The sequence below is a fragment of the Leucopleurus acutus genome (assembly GCF_964270905.1).
Source record: "Leucopleurus acutus genome assembly, chromosome: 1".
In the NCBI taxonomy this organism is placed as follows: domain Eukaryota; kingdom Metazoa; phylum Chordata; class Mammalia; order Artiodactyla; family Delphinidae; genus Leucopleurus; species Leucopleurus acutus.
In genome coordinates, this window is record NC_139142.1 from 31,092,740 (window position 1) to 31,112,060 (window position 19,321).

At 46.7% G+C, this 19,321-nt stretch overlaps 1 protein-coding gene across 1 annotated transcript in view; it reads right to left on the reverse strand.

Moving 5' to 3' along the window:
- TTC9 (tetratricopeptide repeat domain 9) overlaps positions 1-15,730 on the reverse strand; it is a 31,104-nt gene extending 15,374 nt beyond the window's left edge. The window contains exon 1 of the mRNA XM_082833672.1: positions 15,184-15,730. Within this exon, the coding sequence (XP_082689798.1) occupies positions 15,184-15,583 (400 nt within the window). The 5' untranslated portion in view covers positions 15,584-15,730. The remainder of the gene's footprint in view (positions 1-15,183) is intronic.
- Between the last annotated feature and the right edge of the window lie 3,591 nt (positions 15,731-19,321).

Here is a 19,321-nt window from a genome sequence, read left to right on the forward strand (position 1 = left end):
TCCATTCACATGAATTTCTGACCTTCTATTTTTCCAATCTAGCACATGCTTAACACTGGATTCAAATAAACATTGCGAAGTGTTTCTTTTGTTTTGTTTTAGCAACATTATTCTTGGAGGTCTCTTTACACCATTCCCAAGCTGCCCTTTGTTTTCCGCCCTTCGAATTCTTCACATGGATGTCCCCAGCATTCAAGGGCTGCTGCATCCCTCTCACCATCACCACACAATCCTGGGTACAGGCTCTTCGTAAACGTATTCGATGAGGATTCATTCATCACGGCCTGTGCCGGGGCTTTGTAAGGAAATGGAGAGCATTCAAAAGATATTGATATCTTCAAGGAGTTTATATTCTTCTTATTCACCCTCTGTTGGCCACTACTTGGCTGTGAAAGTGGCATTTGAAAGAGCTCAAGTGAAAAACCAGTCTAAAACTCTTATAAGCTAAAAGCTTATGTTGATAGTCCTTTAAGGGATATCGAAATCTGCTCAAGAGAGTTGTAATGCCAAAGCCTGAGGTCAGCTCAGCCTTTTGGTGCCTGTCACATGCTCCTGTTCATGAGGGAAGGAGCAGACTTGGGTGCTACAGCAGCATACTTACAAGTTATCCCATCCACGGCCCCCAACTCTTATCGACTTCATTGGGGTATATACACAGAGAGAAGTGGAGTAGTAGGAAGAAGGTAGGACAGGATTACTGTTTGTCTTCATTAACACCCTTTCTTGGGTTAGAAGTGGGACTTTGGAAGGGCCAGTTGGGCCATCTGGAATATGACAATGAGTATATACCCAGAAACATTCAGAAGAAACCCATTGCCTGATAGTATCTTTACCTTGTTAGCTCTGGCCAAGGACACATGTCATGCCCATTGGCAGGAATTCTGAGCCAGGATGGGGGAAAATCTCAGAAGCCAAAATGCCATCTTGTTCTCTTTTTAGACTTTAAAAAATACCTCTCCTGTTCTGATCACCTCTCCCTCCATCCTTCTGTGACCCCAGCAAGACCTCTCCTGTTCCTATTGCCTCTCCTGCCATCTTTCCATGCCAACAGGGCAAATACCACGTAACCAGATATGTTTGGGGATAAGTTAGTTAACAGGCACACGTGTAGCAGAAAGAGCACCTTTGTGGCCTCTCTGTGGCAGCACTGTGTGTATTAGCAAAGTATTGGAAATAACTTGAAGATCCATCAGTAGGAGACTGGTTAAATAAATAACAGGGCATTGGTATAATGGAACATGACGCGGACGTTAAATCACGCTGTAGAAAAATAATGACACTGAAAAATGTTTTTAGTGTAAAATATTGGTGGAAAAAGTTGTGAACGTTTGTGCAGTACAACCTGAATCTTGTGAAAAATAAATGTGTGTGTGTGTGTGTGTGTGTGTGTGTGTGTGTGTGTGTGTGTATCAGGGTGAAGAATGTGTAATAACAGGCATCAGAGTTCCTCTTAGGGAAGAAATTATCTTTTTTTAGAATACCCTCATCAACTGTGATTTTTATTAAAAAAAAAAAAATCACCTCTGCCCATTATGTCTTCAAAGAGAGCAGTGGGGGAACCTGGGAGGAGAGATGCAGGAAAGGCTTCTGAAGGGTTTACTGAGCAGAAAGCACTGGCTGTTCGCGGAGCACCAATTTGGAGAGACCTAGGGTCATGAGAGGACTCCAGGCATTATGGCAGAGGAGTGCCTGTAAGGCGGGATTGAAAGGAGGCTCCAGGGGACATGGCTGCTAGTGCTTTTGTTCCCAGGACACCTGATCAAGCCAGGGGCTTTCCTCATCCGACATGAGGAAGGCAGCTCAGGAAACTGGCGCCAGCATAAGACACAAGAGAACAGGCAGAGCAGGCGTGAGGCTGCCAGCTTAGCAGCTTCTCCCTCTTGCAGGGGCCTTGCCTTCCTCCACAGCCTCCTTTTCCCCAGAGCACCAGTCAACTTTCTTGCTTGTGAAGCTCCCGGGGAACCCAGCTGATCACAGCATATATCTTCTCTTCCTGGAACATCCTTGCTCTCTGCTCTCAGACTCTGAACTGGTCTAACTTGTGAGAGAATCCGAAGTTCTTTCCCTACTAGTTCAGTTCAAAGAACGGGTCAGAGAATCCTGGGGCAGAGGATGGAAAGTGGCAGAGAACAGACACCGTCTAACTGAGGCTTATTCGCTTGCACAACCTCAGGCCAGAGACATGTCTGCCTAGAACCCAGCAGTTTCTCATTTATTGATTTACTTATTTATTGTTCGCTGTGTTGGGTCTTCGTTGCTGCACACGGGCTTTCTCTACTTGCGGCAAGCGGAGGCTACACTTCATTGCAGTGCGTGGGCTTCTCATGGCGGTAGCTTCTCTTGTTGCGGAGCTCAGGCTCTAGGCGTGTGGGCTTCAGTAGTTGTGGCACGTGGACTCAGTAGTTGCGGCGCACGGGCTTAGTTGCTCCGTGGCATGTGGGATCTTCCTGGATCAGGGCTCGAACCCATGTCCCCTACATTGGCAGGTGGTTTCTTAACCACTGCACCACCAGGGAAGTCCCAACTCAGCAGTTTCTAAGTGTTTTCTGGACCGCCTTGTATCCTGAGAAGCTGGAAGCAGGCATAGACCTCAGGGCCCAAAGGTCCTTGGTTCTGCTGGAGCTCAGCTGCCCTTCAGAGGAAGCCTGATGGGTTACTTGTTCATCCAGCCCCGTGGGCCCAGGTAGGAAACATCCATACCAAAGACTGTTGGTTCACACCTTGCTCGCCTCCCCTGCACTTAAGAGCTGAAACTTGCTCTTAAGTGGCTACAGTGCAGGGGAGGCGAGCAAGGTGTGACCCCTCTGTTGCTCACTTGCTTCCCATGCTCCCCCATAGCCTCCTTTGCTGAGTCCTTTCTCCTCCCCTCTTGCACACTTTCCCGCCATAGTTCCTACCGGAGTAGGAGTTAGATTTACACATAGCCATCATCTATTTTTTTTATATTTTATTTATTTATTTTTGAAATTTATTTATTTTTGGCTGCGTTGGGTCTTCATTGCTGCGCACGGGCTTTCTCTAGTTGCGCCGAGCAGGGCTACTCTTCACTGTGGTGTGCAGGCTTCTCATTGTGGTGGCCTCTCTTGTTGCAGAGCACGGGCTCTAGGTGCACAGGCTTCAGTAGTTGTGGCATGTAGGCTCAGTAGCTGTGGCCCACGAGCTTAGTTGCTCCGGCATGTGGGATCTTCCCGGACCAGGGATTGAACCCGTGTCCCCTGCATTGGCAGGCGGATTCCCAACCACTGCGCCACCAGGGAAGTCCCCATAGCCATCATCGATTAAGCATCTGTTACGTGCCAGGCACTGTGCTAGGCATGCGTGCATGTATCCTTTAATTTCAATCACCATCACAATCCTGTTTGGTGCATACTACTACTCCCATGCTATAATGGAAGCAGAAGCTTGTCAAGATTAGGACCATCCCAAGGTTAACGGAGGAGTCGATGGGAAGTCAGGAGTCAAACCCAGATCCTCTTACACTAAGTAAAGATCTTTTCCATCAGGCCACCTTGCCCTACAGGTTTTCTGTGCTCCCTTTCTTCCCTCCCATCTTCACTGGCACACACAGGAACACAGCCCTTCTCTCTCTCTCTAGGTATCAGGGAGAATTCCACACAAGTTCCAATGACCCAGTGGCACCTACAGCCTGAGGTTCAGGTCCATTCAAGGAAAGAGCTCCGTTCTGACTCAGCATGAGCAGTTGGCCTAGAATCACATCCCCCAAATCCTCAGATCTGGCCCAGACTCCTCAGGGCTCTCCAGTCTTGAGTCAATGGTGGCAACTCTCTGAGATGCTATAGCTTAGCCAGCAACTGCTCCCTGAAACTCTTGGCCCTGCCGCTGCCAGTTCATTTCCTAACAGCTTTTTTTTTTCCATCAGAACTTCCTGGCCTAATACAGCTAGTCTTGCCAGATTTCTTATGGTGAACGACTGCCTGCTTAGAATCAAAGTCTGAATTTTGGAATAATCTGAGAAGGTGTAGCAGCAGTAGGTAATCTCTGGTACCATCGATTCAGATTCCAGGGCCCAGGCAATGTTTTATAGAGGCTTCCAACCCCTACTCTGGTTTCTCTCTGAGACCCTCTGTCTGACTCTATCGTCCGGGGAGACTGCCATTTACTTTGGTTTACCCTCAGATTTGCAAGGTTACCTTGGAAATCTTAGTTGAGATCTTTATGCCTATTTGTCAGCACATATCAGTAAACGGGAACAAAAGAGAGCTCGTTTCCTGTTTCCTTCCTAAATCTGGTTGCTTCCAGAGAGAGAGGCTAGAAGGTGGGGGAGAGGGGAGCTAGAGGGTCTTCAAACTCCTAGACAGTTCAGCACTTCCGAAATGGGACTCGGAGGGCATCTGACCCAACACCGATTGTTTACATATGAGGAAACTGAGGCTCAGAGTGATGTGACTTTTCCAAAGTCACGGAGCAAGGTAACAGCAGACTCTAGATTAGAACCCTGTTCCCACAACCGCATGCCATGTTTTGAGGAGAACACAGTGGATTTGAGATTTGGGCTGTGAAGAGCCATGGCAAGTATCCAATAAAGATCTGATGATTGAGTGAGCTTCCTTCTGGGCACTGTGTCTGAGCTATCGATGGGCAGGACTTCCTAGACTCAGGGGCCAACAAGCATCTTGGACATGGACCACCCATACGGTCCCTTTCTCCACACCAGCGGCACATCACTAATGCTCAGGACCAGTTTGTATCACAAGCTCTGACCCAACTTTCTTCCCTGCCTCACCAGCAGATGCAAACCGTCACTCACGTGCTACTGAGTCCAAAGGGGCGTCTCCCTACTGTGGGGTACCATGCTGCCAGGATCCAGCCCTATGTGTGCATGGGGGTGGTGGGCACTGCAGAAAGGATAAGTCATATTATGGGAAACTAAGAGAAAGTCTGAGGTTTGGGATAAGTTTGCTTGACATCTTTGGTGTTACAGTCTGACAGGATTAGACAAGGCACAGATAATGTCCAGAACGGCATTAAGAATTATGTGTTTGAGGTAGGTTTTCTTCGGGAATATAAAAGAAGAAAGCAAAACTACCCATAATCTTTCTACACAGATAATCCTGTCATCGTTTTTCGTAAAAAATAAAAGTAATAGTGCATATACTTAGAAAAGTCATGCACTATGGAAAGGTTTAGAATAAAAAGTTAAAAAAGGACATGGAGGAACCTTAAATGCATATGACTAAGTGAAAGAAGCCAGTCTGAAAAGGCTACACACTGTATAATTCCAACTATAGGACATTCTGGAAAAGGCAAACTATGGAGACAGTAAAAAGATCAGTGGTTGCCAAGGGTGGGGCGTAAGAGATAAAGAGGCAGAGCACAGAGGATTTCTAGGGCAGTGAAAGCACTCAGTATGGTACCACAGTGATAGGTACATGTCATTATACATTTGTCTAAACCCATAGAATGTACAACACAAGAGTGAACCCCGAAGTAAACTGTAGACTTTTGGTGATCATGACGTGTCGGTGTAGATTCCCCAACTGTAACAAATGTACCACTCTGGTGGGGAGTGCTGATAACGGGGGAGGCTAGGCATGTATGGGTGCAGGGAGTATATGAGAAATCTCTGTCCCTTCCCCTCAATTTTGCTGTAAACCTTAAACTGCTCTAAAAACAATCAAGTCTTAATCTTTAAAAAAAAAAAAAAAGAAGTGAAAGTCTCTCCCCAATTTCTCTGCCCAGTCCCTATTCAAGTGAAGTGAACAGCTCCACTTGCATAATTTCAGATAATCTTCTTGAAAGCAAGTATTGTACTAGAGTATATGTTGATGCTAGTTTATATCTTTTTTCTTTTTTCAGACACAAAGCAAATAAACACTGTTTTGCATTCTGCCTTTTCACGTAATAACAGATTTTGGAGACTGGTCTCTATCAGTCCACACGGAACTCTCCCATTCTGGGTAATGGCCACCCAGTTCAGAAAGAATGGAGAATTATTCTTTCCAGAGCTGGAAAGGACCTTTGAGATCCTGGACTCCAACCCTCGGATTTTAGACATCAGAAAACTACGGCCCAAGAGGTAAAATTCCTTGACCCAATGCAGCTGGTGAGTTAGAGACAGAACTTGCTGTCCACGTCACTCTTTACCAAGTCACGCTTCCGCTGTGTTTTTGATGGGGACGTCTGAAGACTTTCAAAGAACGTCCCTCGCATTCTGCTCATCAGAAACGTTTTTGTTTTACTGTATTAGCAAGTGCTTTTTTTGGTGGAGTACGTGCATTTGGGGAGCAGTTTTTTTGTGTGCGTTTGAAACAAAATGGGAGAGTCAGCATCAATAGATATTTAATGCAGAAACCACGCATCAAGAGAGTTTTCCTAGTAGGTACTACTCAAGTATCTCTTTTGTCTTAAAACTGTTAGAATTAAAGGTGAAAATTTCCTTCATTGGGCAGTTCCCACTTTTTTTTTTTTAATGTATTTATTTTTGGCTGCGTTGGGTCTTCATTGCTATGTGCGGGCTTTCTCTAGTTGTGGCGAGGGGGGGCTACTCTTCGTTGCGGTGCGCGGGCTTCTCATTGCGGTGGCTTCTCTTATTGCAGAGCATGGGCTCTAGGCGCACAGGCCTCAGTAGTTGTGGCACGCAGGCTCAGTAGTTGTGGCACGCGGGCTCTAGAGCGCAGGGTCAGTAGTTGTGGCGCACGGGCTTAGCTGCTCTGCGGCATGTGGGATCTTCCCAGACCAGGGCTCGAACCCATGTCCCCTGCACTGGCAGGCGGATTCTTAACCACTGCGCCACCAGGGAAGCCTCAGTTCCCACTTCTTATTTCTATTCTTTTTTTTGTTCTCCTAAATATCCCTGCCCACTTAAAAGGATAATTTACACTTCTAATACTTTGTAGTTTATAAAGTACATTCATACGTTATCTTCTTGCTTTTCACCCTTATCTTGCGAGTCAGGCTGGCATGATTATACCCATTTAATATGTGAGGAAACTCAAGACCAGATTAAGTTCACATATGTAGCGAATGTGCCACCAGCTGTCACACGAGTCTCCCTTAGTTCCCGTCCCACTAGACACAGGGCCAACTGGTCTATTTACTGCTGGGTTTGGGGGAGGGGTTGTTTTTGTTTCTTGGGAGATGAGGTTTCGGCTCACAAAGTTAGAACTTATCAGCCAGTCATAAAAACACAAACTAAAAAATAAATACTACTTTACAGGATGTTAGGAGAGAAAATGTTCCATGCCACACAGAATAATACTGTGTCCAATCTCGTTTAGCACTTAAACCAGAACATATTTTTAAATGATGGTATCATCACTCTCATGACATTAAAACTGACCAGGTCTGGAGTAATGCATCTGCACAAGTCCAGATGTTATTTTTCTAATGGGTCACTTCCCGTCATTGTATCCACAAACTGGTTACTGAAAAGTAATGGCTGAAATGAATTCCTACTCTTACCACATCCACTTAAATTTCTCAAGATCTCTTAACTGGAATTCACACACTCTGGAGCAAAGGGGATAAAAACTAGGGGAGGTATGGGTGAGGCTTCTGTAAGCCTCCAGGCTCATTAGAAATTATGACTCATCAGATTCTCATTCCTCTCAGGTCACCTTCCTAGTGACATAGAACCTGGTTACAGAGAGCAGGACAGTTTCCCCTTAACCACCCAGGATGGTCATGGAATGGGAATCCTAATCACACAAGGCACAATCACGGTAAAAGGAATAACTTACAGAAGACAAGACTGGAGGATGGGCAAGCGAGTTGCCCTAAAACTGTCAAGGCTTTTCCTTGTTACAGTGATGAGATGTACTTTTTGTTGTTTCAAAAGATAGATAGAATATGGATGGATTGATAGAAATTTCAAGGAGGCAAATTTTAGTACCTAAGGAAGAAACTTCTAAAGATGGAGGTTGCGGGGTGAATGGTTAGGACTATAGGCTTTGGAATTACAGACCTGGCAGATGAGAAATCCCAGTTTGCCACATACTACTGTGTGACCATGGGCAAGGGACTTAACTGCTCCAGCTTGAGTTTTCTTTCTCACAAAGTTATACAGGTACATATGTAAGTTCATGAAAGGCAGTGACCTTGTTCTTTATGTTTACTCCTGTGTTCCCAGCCCTCAAGGCCCAGCGTCTAGCACCTATTAGTTGCTCAATGAATATTAATGAAATGATTGAATTTCTTGGATCCTTAATGAGACAGACGCTGGGATAAGCATTTTCACTCCTTTCAAACACATTTACGGAACATCTACTGGGTGCCAGGAGCTGGGCTCCTCACGGTAGTCTTTACTACCATTATTGTTACTGCTATTATTATTATAGTTGTTGTTTTGTGGTGGTGGTTATTAAATAAGTCACTATAGGTAGTGGTGAGTATCCCTAGTTTTGGAAATGCTTAAGCTCACGCTGATAACAAGGTGGTAATGTTGACAAGGAAATTCACACACCTCTGTAAGGTATGGAGTCATAACCAAATCTGAAATCGTAATTCTGGTTTTCCATAACTCTCGAGCTAGCTAGTTAGCACTTCCTTAGCACTTTTGTTCTTTTCCCACAGACACACTGTGGCAGGGAAACTTTGCTCCACAAGCTTCCTCTCTGTAAACGCTGTCTGTAATTTCAGTGCTGTTTTAAACTCCTTTTGGCTGAAAGAGAAGAGAAGGTCCACTTGGATATATTTCAACCCAGGATTCTTTTAGTTCAAGTCAGCTCTCCTTGGCACTACACATTCCCCTTCCTTTTTTTTTCTTTTTCTTTAATTGAAGTATAGTTGATTTACAAATGTTGTGTTAGTTTCAGGTGTATAACAAAGTGATTCAGTTTTATATATAATATATATATATATATTATATATAATCTCATACTTTTTCAGATTCTTTTCCCTTATAGGTTATTACAAAATATTGAGTATAGCTCCTACATCCTGCTTCTTTTTAAAAAATATTTGGGAACTGTTGGTTTTGAGTCCTACCAGACATGGCATCATTTCATTGCTGATATGAAAATGTGTGTGTATGTTTAAAAGGAAGATAATGAGCTTTGCACTGCTTATGATCATTTCAAGGCCATATGAACGCCAAGACTAAACTCTTTTAATCTTCTGTCATATTATCTTTGGCTTTTTTTTAAAGTTTGTTTTTGCTGCACCACGTAGCTTGCGGAATCTTAGTCCCCTGACCAGGGATCGAACCCAGGGCCCCGGCAGTGATAGCACCGAGCCCAGTCCTGGACTGCCAGGGAATTCCCCTATCGTTGGCATTTTTTTTTTTTTTTTTTTTTTTTTTTTTTGTGGTACGCGGGCCTCTCACTGTTGCGGCCTCTCCCGTTGCGGAGCACAGGCTCCGGACGCGCAGCCTCAGCGGCCATGGCTCACGGGCCCAGCCGCTCCGCAGCATGTGGGATCTTCCCGGACCGGGGCACGAACCCGTGTCCCCTGCATCGGCAGGTAGACGCTCAACCACTGCGCCACCAGGGAAGCCCCTATCTTTGGCTTTTCAAATGTCTGGTACCACTGTCTGTGCTAGAGCTGTGCTTGCTGCTATGTAATTAGGAATGGACCACACTAATCGCGTTGGTGATAATGGCAAACTCTGGTCCCAGCATGGACCTCTGACTTCCCAAAGCCAAATATCTGGGAATTAGGAAATTGCTGGTTGGCTGGTTGGTTGAAACATTTGGCTTTTATCCCAGCTCTCTGGAGGAGGCACAACCTGGTGAAGAAAGAGAAGAGCTGGCAGGAAAGGATGTCCCATCTGAAGGTCACTCCCAACCTGTGAAGCTCTGTGAAGCTTTGGGCTGCTCCACACCTTGGCCCTCCTGTCCATCCTGCAGCCAAGTCCCCTTGCCTTGGATGGGGCACTCCCGTGCCTTTTGGCTGTAGGGACTCTTACTTCAAGATATCTTAGACAGTTTCTGGCTACGAGCCACCCAACTCATTACTTTTGCAGGTAAACTAAGGAACTTCAGAATCCACTTTAGAAACTCAGCCCAAAGTCCACATTCAGAATTTTCTCTCCTTGAAAGCATTCTACAAGTTTCAATTCTCACATCCTTTCTTGGAAGATGATCTTTGAAGCCACATTTACAGGCTTAAGATTTATTGGCCAAGGGGCTGCCTGAGGAATAGCCTCAGGTTAACAATGGCTTGGCCAGTCAAACTCTCCCATCCAGATGGCAGCATCTTGACTGAGCAACTTAGCATGAAGCCCCTCTTCTTTCCCCTCCTTTGCCAGCTCTTATCCCAACAATTCATCTTCTGGCTACCAGGTTACTGCTTGTCTCTAGCTCTTGACCTCTTTTTTTTTTTCTCACTGAGTTCTTGCATTTGTAATTTATCCATCTTCCTGCTTGGTTCTCTGGTTCCCACACCAATTTCTGTGGGGTACCTTTTGTCTTAGAATCTGCCTCAGGGTCTATATCTAATTCTGTCCACCTTAGATGTATACGCTCAGTCAGCTTCTGGTGTCCCATTGCAGGGGCGGCTTTAAGGGTGCCGTCACATGAGACCCATGCTCAGAAGGGCCTTGTATTTGGTTTAATGCTCCGCTGTTGACTTCTTGAAATTCTAATTATTTTACCTTTGAAACTGTGTTTTGGAAGTGAAGCCTGATTGGATAATGGAGCATGAAGTTGAGCAGAAGACAGAGGTACAACTATTCTTTGCAGGCCCATGTAGTATATAGCATTCACGATGCCCCATGAGCTCAGAATTCCAGTGGACCCACAATGCAGGGGAGTTCAGCAACAAACAAGAGGCTTAGGTCAATAACTAAGTAAGCACACACGCTGACAGCCGAAGAGGCCAGGCTTTCCATTCAACCCAGAAATTGCTTCAAATGCAGAAAGAGAGCAATGGTGTTCTAAGAAACAAAAATAACCTAAAACCCCATCACATCCTTTCTTGCTTAAGTGCCCTGTACTAGCCAACCACTTATGCTGAAAAGGATGACAGAGGAGGAAAGACTAGGGTAGGAGTATGGAATAGCTCCTTTTCCTTTCCTTATTCATCAGAAAGCCAAGACTGGTAGAAAGGGCACCTATAAAGTATGCATATAAAAAGTGAAATAAAAGAGTTGAGTTCATTTTGTCAGCATTTCCATGGTTTCAGTAAGAATAAACTACAGGGCTTCCCTGGTGGCGCAGTGGCTGAGAGTCTGCCTGCCGATGCAGGGGACGCGGGTTCGTGCCCCGGTCCGGGAAGATCCCACATGCCGCGGAGCAGCTGGGCCCATGAGCCATGGCCGCTGAGCCTGCGCGTCCGGAGCCTGTGCTCCGCAACAGGAGAGGCCACAACAGTGAGAGGCCCGCGTACCACAAAAAAAAAAAAAAAAAAAAAAGAATAAACTACATATGCATGTACAAGCTACGAAACGTGAATTGTGTAACTGACATGATTTCATATACCAGTTAAGCATTTTTATATTTCCACTTAAAACTGGCATTGCACACTATAAAGATGAATAGTAAATTCATGCCAATAATTTAAAATTGTAATTTTCTTGAAATGACATTAAATAGCAGATAAAAACACCATTCCAGTCGAGAGAGAAACCATGAAAGAAAGGGGAAAAACTTTATCTTTTAAAACTTTTAATGACAACTTTTTCCTGCTTTTTTGAACAAGGAGCCCCACATTTTCATTTTGCACTGGGCCTCACAAATTATGTAGCTGACCCGGTCCCATGGCTTCAAAACACGTCCACAAGCACTGATAAAGCTGGCTCCCATCCAGGCCTTTTTCTTGCGTGACTTCTTTAGGCCTTGTCACTCCCCTGTCCTGGGACTTTCAGTTGGCATCAGTGGATATTATCTGCCCCTCTGGTAAAAAACAAAACAAAACAAAAAAAAACCCCGCCCAAACATAGCTCTAAATGGATGAGAAAATGGAGGTAAAATGATGTGGTAGGGACTAATACAAAGTCACGAGGTATGCCAGGAATAGGGACATAAGCTGACTCTCGTCTAGCCTTCAGATCCAATGCCATGGCCTGTCAGCACCCATCTCCACTGTGGGCATTTGAGTCCTGAACATCATTTGAAAATACCAACAGAGTCATGCATTGCAACATTTTGATCAAACCCAGCTGGGGCCACTACAGCCCCACAGGAACAGCTGTAAAGCAAAAGGTTCTGTCCTTCAAGAGGTTTTGCACAGAACATTCCAAGGCCCCAGGGGAGTCCTGTGTCTTGCTCAAGGTCAGTGGGAGTTGATCGACAGGCCAGTACATGCTTCTTTTGCAGCCTTGCTAAGAATCACATGTCTACATCTTCCCAGGCAGAATATCTTTTCTAATCATTGTATCAAAGTCATTAGAAATTCTGAAGGAAGAAGATGCTTCTCATTTCCTGCCTTGAATTTCTTAGAGAATAAGACATGCAAAATCAAATCTGGGGGTCTTGCACCCCTGGCCAGATCCCTACTAATCAGAAGGAACTCCGAGGCAGAAGAGACCACAGCCACAGGCACTTTGCACGTTGCCTGCACACCCTTCAAGTGGTCACCTCAAGTCATCCAAATGGATTTTTAGGTTAACATCTCTTAACAGATTCTAACCGCCCCCTTGCTGTTCTCTTGGAGTCTTCCATTAAGAGTGCAAGGGTCCACTGAATCTAGGTTTCCTCCCGAAGCCTCATAATAGTCTTTTGTTAGGTGCTGAGATGCCCTTAGCAACACAGCCTAATCCTCCAGGTGTTTCTGGGCTAGTTCATGTTGCTTCTAAACCCCAAACCTCTCCCTCTATGCACAGCTGTGTGGAAGGACAGGTCCTTGAGAGAACCAACATCTTCAGACTGCTCTCTCCTGAAGCCCACTGGGTTGCTCAGCCAGCACTGCAGCCCCAGTGGAAGGGCCAGTTGCCTTTTTGCTGGAACAAACTTGCAGTTGCTGTCTCCTCCCTTTAATCAGGCACGGGGGTGGGATGGGGGGTGTAGATTATCTTATGGGCCACGCTGCACTGTTCTGGTTCTAACAGCAATAACAGCGATCATCTTTCTTTCTCTTTCCATCAAATGCTCATTGTAAACACACATTTACAAATTTTAGGTTGCCATTTAAAATAATCTTCACAAAAATATTTTAGTGAAATGTAAAAATGCTCTGACACAATGATGGCAAGTGGGAATAAAAACAGGATACGGGAGGTCCTTAGCTTTGTAAATAGTTTATGTTTAGGTATAGGAAAAAATACAGAAGGAAATATATCACAATGGATTTCTTTAGGTTGGTGGGATTAAAGGTAATTTTGTATTTTCTAAACGAAAATACATTTTATAGGTAAGCATTACTTTTGTAATCCACAAGTTATTAATATTAATAAGTGGTGAGCACCGGAGAAGGCAGCAGAGGGGGAAATCTGCCATTGCTACTTTCCATTCTCTCGCCACTAAAGTTTTCCAAAGTGTGTGGAGGGGTGGGTATGGAAGTGGAGGAACCGTCCAGATCTTAGCCCTGCCCTGAGTGGGCTGGCCTGACCAAGGACACAGCTTAGGTTTCACCTTGGAAATGTAACCAATTCTGGGGTAGAAAGTAGGCAGTGCTAGCCATCGGCCGGCAGCCAAAGCATGGGGTGAGGGGCAACTCTAGAATGCCCATGGAAAACACTGAATATAAGACTCCATTACCACTCTGAAATCACTGCATTAGTGATCCAGAGTGCCCCCTCCTTCCCCCATGGCCACTCTGCCCTTTATATTCATCAGGCAGTAACGAATATGCCAGAGACTTACGGGAAATAAAGGGAGTCATGGTGTACCTTGCGATGGATTGAAATAGTCCATCTATGCTGTATTCCTACTACTTTATCTGCTGCCGTTATTACTAGTACTGCTATCAGCACCACCATTTCCACAATTGCTACTACTACTATTATCATTAATCCTTTAAGTTTGTAAACTACTTAACAATCTACAAAGTGCCTGGGCTTTGCCTGACTAGAGATGACACTGGACGTGGCGTTATGGGAAGGCAGAGGTAGGCTGGCGCCAGAGATCTCAAAGGGAACTGAGCTGACTGGCACTTAGGAACAGAGCAGAATTGTCCATACATTTGTTTTCATCCCCAGCTGTCTGGGCCCCAGACAAATCCACCGTCCCCAACCACACCCATTCTCCCAACTTGACTCTGCTACAACTGTCCAGAGCTAGTTTAGGCAACTTCAAGGATTAAGGATTAGGAGCGATGGCCTTTATCTGGCCAGAGGAGCTGGATCATGCCCAGATCCCACCAAATGGGGTGGGAGAAGAGGAGAGAGAGTGTTTTTCAAATATAAGGCCATTGCCTCTGCCAACATCTTCCACTTTCTCACATGAAGCCCCTGGAGTGACCCCGACTCCTCCAGTTTTAGAGACTTTAAAATTTTCTGTGCCAAAGTTAATTTTTAAAACGCCCGCCTTTGACCTTAATCCCCAAAGTGTACTCGGGAATGTATACCTCACCTTCTTATCCCAATAAAAGGGCTTCGTCTTCCTCAAGCCTAGCAGCTAGCTGGTGTGAGAACCAGTGCTACACGGAGTGAGGCAGGGAGAAGAGCTAGAATGCAGCACAGCTCAAGCCCAACCTTGGACTAGCTTTCCGTTGAGATCGCTCTCTTCACCTGGCAACCCGGGCCCCAGCAGAGCTCAGAGAGAAGAAAGTGCATTTTGGAATCCATTTTGCTTGAGATGCTGAAGGCATCGTAGCAAACTGCCCTTTGCTACTGGGGCCAAAGGAACTTGGGGAAGGACTTGACTCAGACGGATGCGGTCAGCTGCGGGGAAGGTGAGGGCGAGCTCTGGTGCTAACGATCCCTGAGGCAAGCAGCCACTGGGCATGCCGTGGGTGCGGGTGGCCCACCCTGGGTGCTGCTGCCCGCATTTGGACCCAGGGCCACTGGCGAGCAGTAGTAGCAGTAGCAGTCGCCGCCAGGCCGGCTGGGTCCCCATCTCTCGGTCCAGTTATTTATAGGCGAGATTTACGAGGATGCGGGGGAGGAATGCGAGATGACAACGAGTTTTGGAAGGTATAATCCTAAAAGTCACACTTTTCCCAAAGCGCCCCCCTCTCAGGTTCTCCTTCCCAGAGCGGCACGGTCCCAGCGGGGGCGTGTGCGTCGCGGCGCGCCGCGGCGGTCGGCTGTGACCCGGAGGCCCGGGGCTGGGGAATGGGGACCGGCGCCTGGCGGGAGATCGGGAGGGCAGGGAGAGGAGGGGTCGGGGGCGCGGCGCGGCTCACCTGCCAGGCTGTTGTAGCAGTCGATCTCGATGGCTTCCACCGTCTTGCTCTGCTCCTCCGAGAGGCTCCCGGGGTTGGGGGCCCCGGCCGGGGAGGCCGCGCGCGAGTCCCGCTCCCGTTCCCCGGAGGCCGGCAGCAGCCCCTTCAGCTCCAGCAACGCCCTGTGGTATTTGCCGATGGCTTCGCGGAATTTCTTATCCTTATAGCACTGCGCCCCTTGGCTCTTGAACTCGTGCGCTCGCCGGATGAACTCGGCTGGCTCCGCAGCCGCGCCACCCTGGCCCCGCGCCGGGGTCCCTCCGCCGCCTCCCGGGACGCACAGTGGCGGCTGCGGCCGTTGAGCCTCGCCGGCTGCCGGCGGGCTCGGGTTCCCCTTGGCCGCCGAGCCCTTCCTCTCCATTCGGCCGCCACCCGGCGCCCAGCGCGCGCCGCGATCCGCCCGCCGCCGCCGCCGCCGCCGCCGCGCCCTCCCGGGTTTAAAAGCGCCGGGCGCCTGCCCCACGCCTGGCAAGCTTGGCCGCGGCCGTGACACCCCGCGGCGGTCTGTCGTCCCGCACTCCCATTCTCCTCGCCAGCTGCGGGAGGCTGCTCTCTCCTCCTCCTCCTCGGATTGCCTTCCCCTCCTTCCCTCCTCCCTCCCTCCCTCCCTCCCCTCCTCCCGCGCCGCCCGCCCTCCTCCTCGCCCTCCTCCCCTCCCTCAACCTGCGGGCGGTGGCGACCTGGCCCTCGCGCGCTCCGGGGCTAGCGGTGAGGGGGACCGAGGGCCTGCTGGGGTTGGCGGTGATTGTCGCTGACCCGGAAGAAGCTTGGCTCGCCTGAAGGAGGGGAGGATTAATGACAAAGACTGGCCCTTTCTTTCCCATTCAATCCAGCCCTCGGAGACGCGCCTAGTCTGAAAGAGGCACACGGGGGAGGGGGTCTGTGTGTGTGTGTGTGTGTGCGCGCGCGCGCGCGTGTTCTTTGCAGTGAGGCGTTAATATTTTTAAGGTGGCAGGGCCTCTTTTTTTTGTGGATGCAGGTTGTCGCTGAGGTGTGTCTCCGTGTGTGGCTGCCCAGGCGCCCAGAACACAGTGGGCACTTCAGCGTGTAGGGCGCTGGATTCCAGGAGCCGCCGTGTGCCGAAGCCTGGGTGTGCAGGCAGTTGTGCAGAATGAATCAGACATCAGAGATGGAAAACACCTGTTACTGTTGGTCATCAAGGCTGGGCGTGCATTCGAATTTCCATTTACAGGACAGTTCTGCCCTGCTTCGGGAGGTTCCATCCCTTCGTTCATTCATTCTTTCAGTCTGCCCTGAGCGGCGGCTGTCTACTGGGGATTTGCTGAGGTCAGGGGGCAGACAAAGATAGTCAAGGAAGGGATGCCCTGCTCACCATTAACTAACTCCCAGTCTACTGGGGGAGATACACCACCCACCGGCAGAGTCACTCTGCCAGGCAGAGATTGGTAAGTGTCATCAGGGAGGAACAGAAAGTCCCGTGGAGCCCCAAGGAAGGGAAGCTTTGTACCGGTAATGGCCTTCGAAGGCCTTGACAGATGGGTAAGATCTGGGCATGAGGAGATAGAAGGAAATGACATCTCAACCAGAGTGAGGAAACAGCAGAGGGCATGATGTTCGGAATCTTGGGTGTGTTTAGGGCATTAGTGGTGTGATTTTTATGGCCTAAACAAAAGTAACTGGAAATGATCGGGTTAGATTATGGAGGCATTTGGATGAAGCGTTTGCATTTGATTTTGTAAACAGTGGAGAAGGCTGGCCTGTTTTTTAGTGCTCCCCCCTCCTTTATGATGCTGAGAAAAAAGTATATGTATATATATTCTACAGCAGTGGTTTTTGAAGCAGGGTTTCCAGACCTGCAGCATCAGGATCACCTGCAAAACAGAAATGCAGTTTCTAGGGTCCCACTCCAGACCTACTAAAATCAGAAACTCTAGGCATGGGATCCACCCACCCCCACTTGGTTCAGATGCACACGCACGTTTGAGGACCCCTGCTCCAAAACCTTGCTACTCAAAGTGGAGACCTTGGGCCTGTAGCACCAGCATCACCCGGGAACCTGTTAAAGGTGGAGAATCTGCAAAATCCCAGACCTACTGACCCAGAATCTGCATTTTAACAAGATTACCAGGTGATTCATATGCCTGTGAAGAGTGTGAAAAACACTGCTCTGGAGGATTTGCAAAGTACAGAAACGTACAAAGAAACCCCCAACCCTACACTGTCACCCAGATATATTCTTTGTTAATATTTTGATGTAATTCCTACTGGTTGTTTTCTATACATCTGTATCTGTACAAAGTGCTCTTTTAATGAACATGAGTGGTATGGGACGATATATACAGTTTCCTGCTCTTTTTACTTTACATTATATGTGATTAAATAGTCTTTTAAAGCCTTATTTTTAATGACTTCATAATATTCCCTTTGTGTCTACAGCATAGCATACTTAATCATTTTTCTGTGGTCAGATAGATTGATTCCAATTGTTTGGTATTACAAAAAACACTGAGATAATACAAATAATAGATACCACTTATATCATAACAATCCAGTGAAATAGGTGCTATTATTATCCCTATTTTGGACACCAGGTCACAGAGACTTGCCCAAGGTCACACTGCTAATAAGAAGTAGAGCTGGGATTTAAATCCAGGCAATCTGGTCTCAGTATCTATGCTCTTAACCAACTATATTTATACTTAAGTTTTTGTCCTAATTTGTTTTTCCTTGCAAGAAATTATGCTAATGTCTAAAAATGTCTCGGAACATACTTTCAATCTGCTTTTTAGAAAGGTTGTATTAACTTGACCTCCCACCAGCAACGTACTCGTTTCCCAACATCCTTGCCACCATGGAGGATTAAATTTTAAAAAATATTTTCTAATTTGATAAATAAGAACTGTGTATCGAACAAACTGGGATATCTCTAATTTCAAGGGTGAACACTTTTCACACGTGTACTTACCATTTGTATGGTACTGAGGGTTTTTATTTGGACACAGCCTTAATGTACTAAGTTGTACCTTATATGTTACAGCACCTTACTTTTCTAAGTGCTTGAACATCTTTATTCTCATCTAATCCTCCTCATAGCCCCAAAGAAGGAAAATGTGTTTTTTTTTAACATCTTTATTGGAGTACAATTGCTTTACAATGGTGTGTTAGTTTCTGCTGTATAACATGGTGAATCAGCTATACATATACATATATCCCCATATCTCCTCCCTCTTGCGTCTCCCTCCCACCCTTCCTATCCCTCCCCTCTAGGTGGTCACAAAGCACATGGCTGATCTCCCTGTGCTGTGCGGCTGCTTCCCACTAGCTAGCTATTTTATGTTGGGTAGTGTATATATGTCCATGCCACTCTCTCACTTCATCCCAGCTTACCCTGCCCCCTCCCCATGTCCTCAAGTCCATTGTCTATGTCTGCATCTTTATTCCTGTCCTGCCCCTAGGTTCTTCAGAACCGGAAAATGATTTTCTACTCACGCAGTGAGTTTATAGTAGTTTCTGATCAGTGAGAGATCATACTAGTTCAGTGGTTAAGAGGCTTTGGACTTAGACAGGTGTGGGTTGGAATTCTAACTTTGCTGCTTCCTGAGCAAGTTATTCAACTTCTGACAACTTCAAATTTCCTCACTCATTAAACGGGGTTACTACTTACTTCATAGAGTTGTTGTGAAGTACATTGTAAGTGCTCAACACATTATGACTTTAATTATGACTCATTAAATCTTGTCGTTATTGGATTACATAATAATGTTACGGCAGACTCAGTCCACATTTGTCAACCCCTGGCCCTTTTCACTTTAAGGTATTGTGTCAGGTAGAGCAAAGAGAAGAAACTGGGAGTTGGGTGCTCTGAATTTTTATTGTTACCTTCCTACTTAGGTAGGAAGAGCCACTGAAAGCAAATATCAGATGAACAACCAGGCCTGGGATTTGGCTACGGTCAGAGATAAGATGTGAATTGGGTCGTGATGGTCACAGTATTTAAATGTGAGAAATACTGCTGTGCCCAATTGCTTTTTGTTTTCCTTCTGTGTCCTGGTTTAATGGTACAGTGTCTCATTCTTCAATGTTGGGTTTGAGGACAGAGCTGCAAAAGACACGTAACACACGTGGTACTATCCTGTGT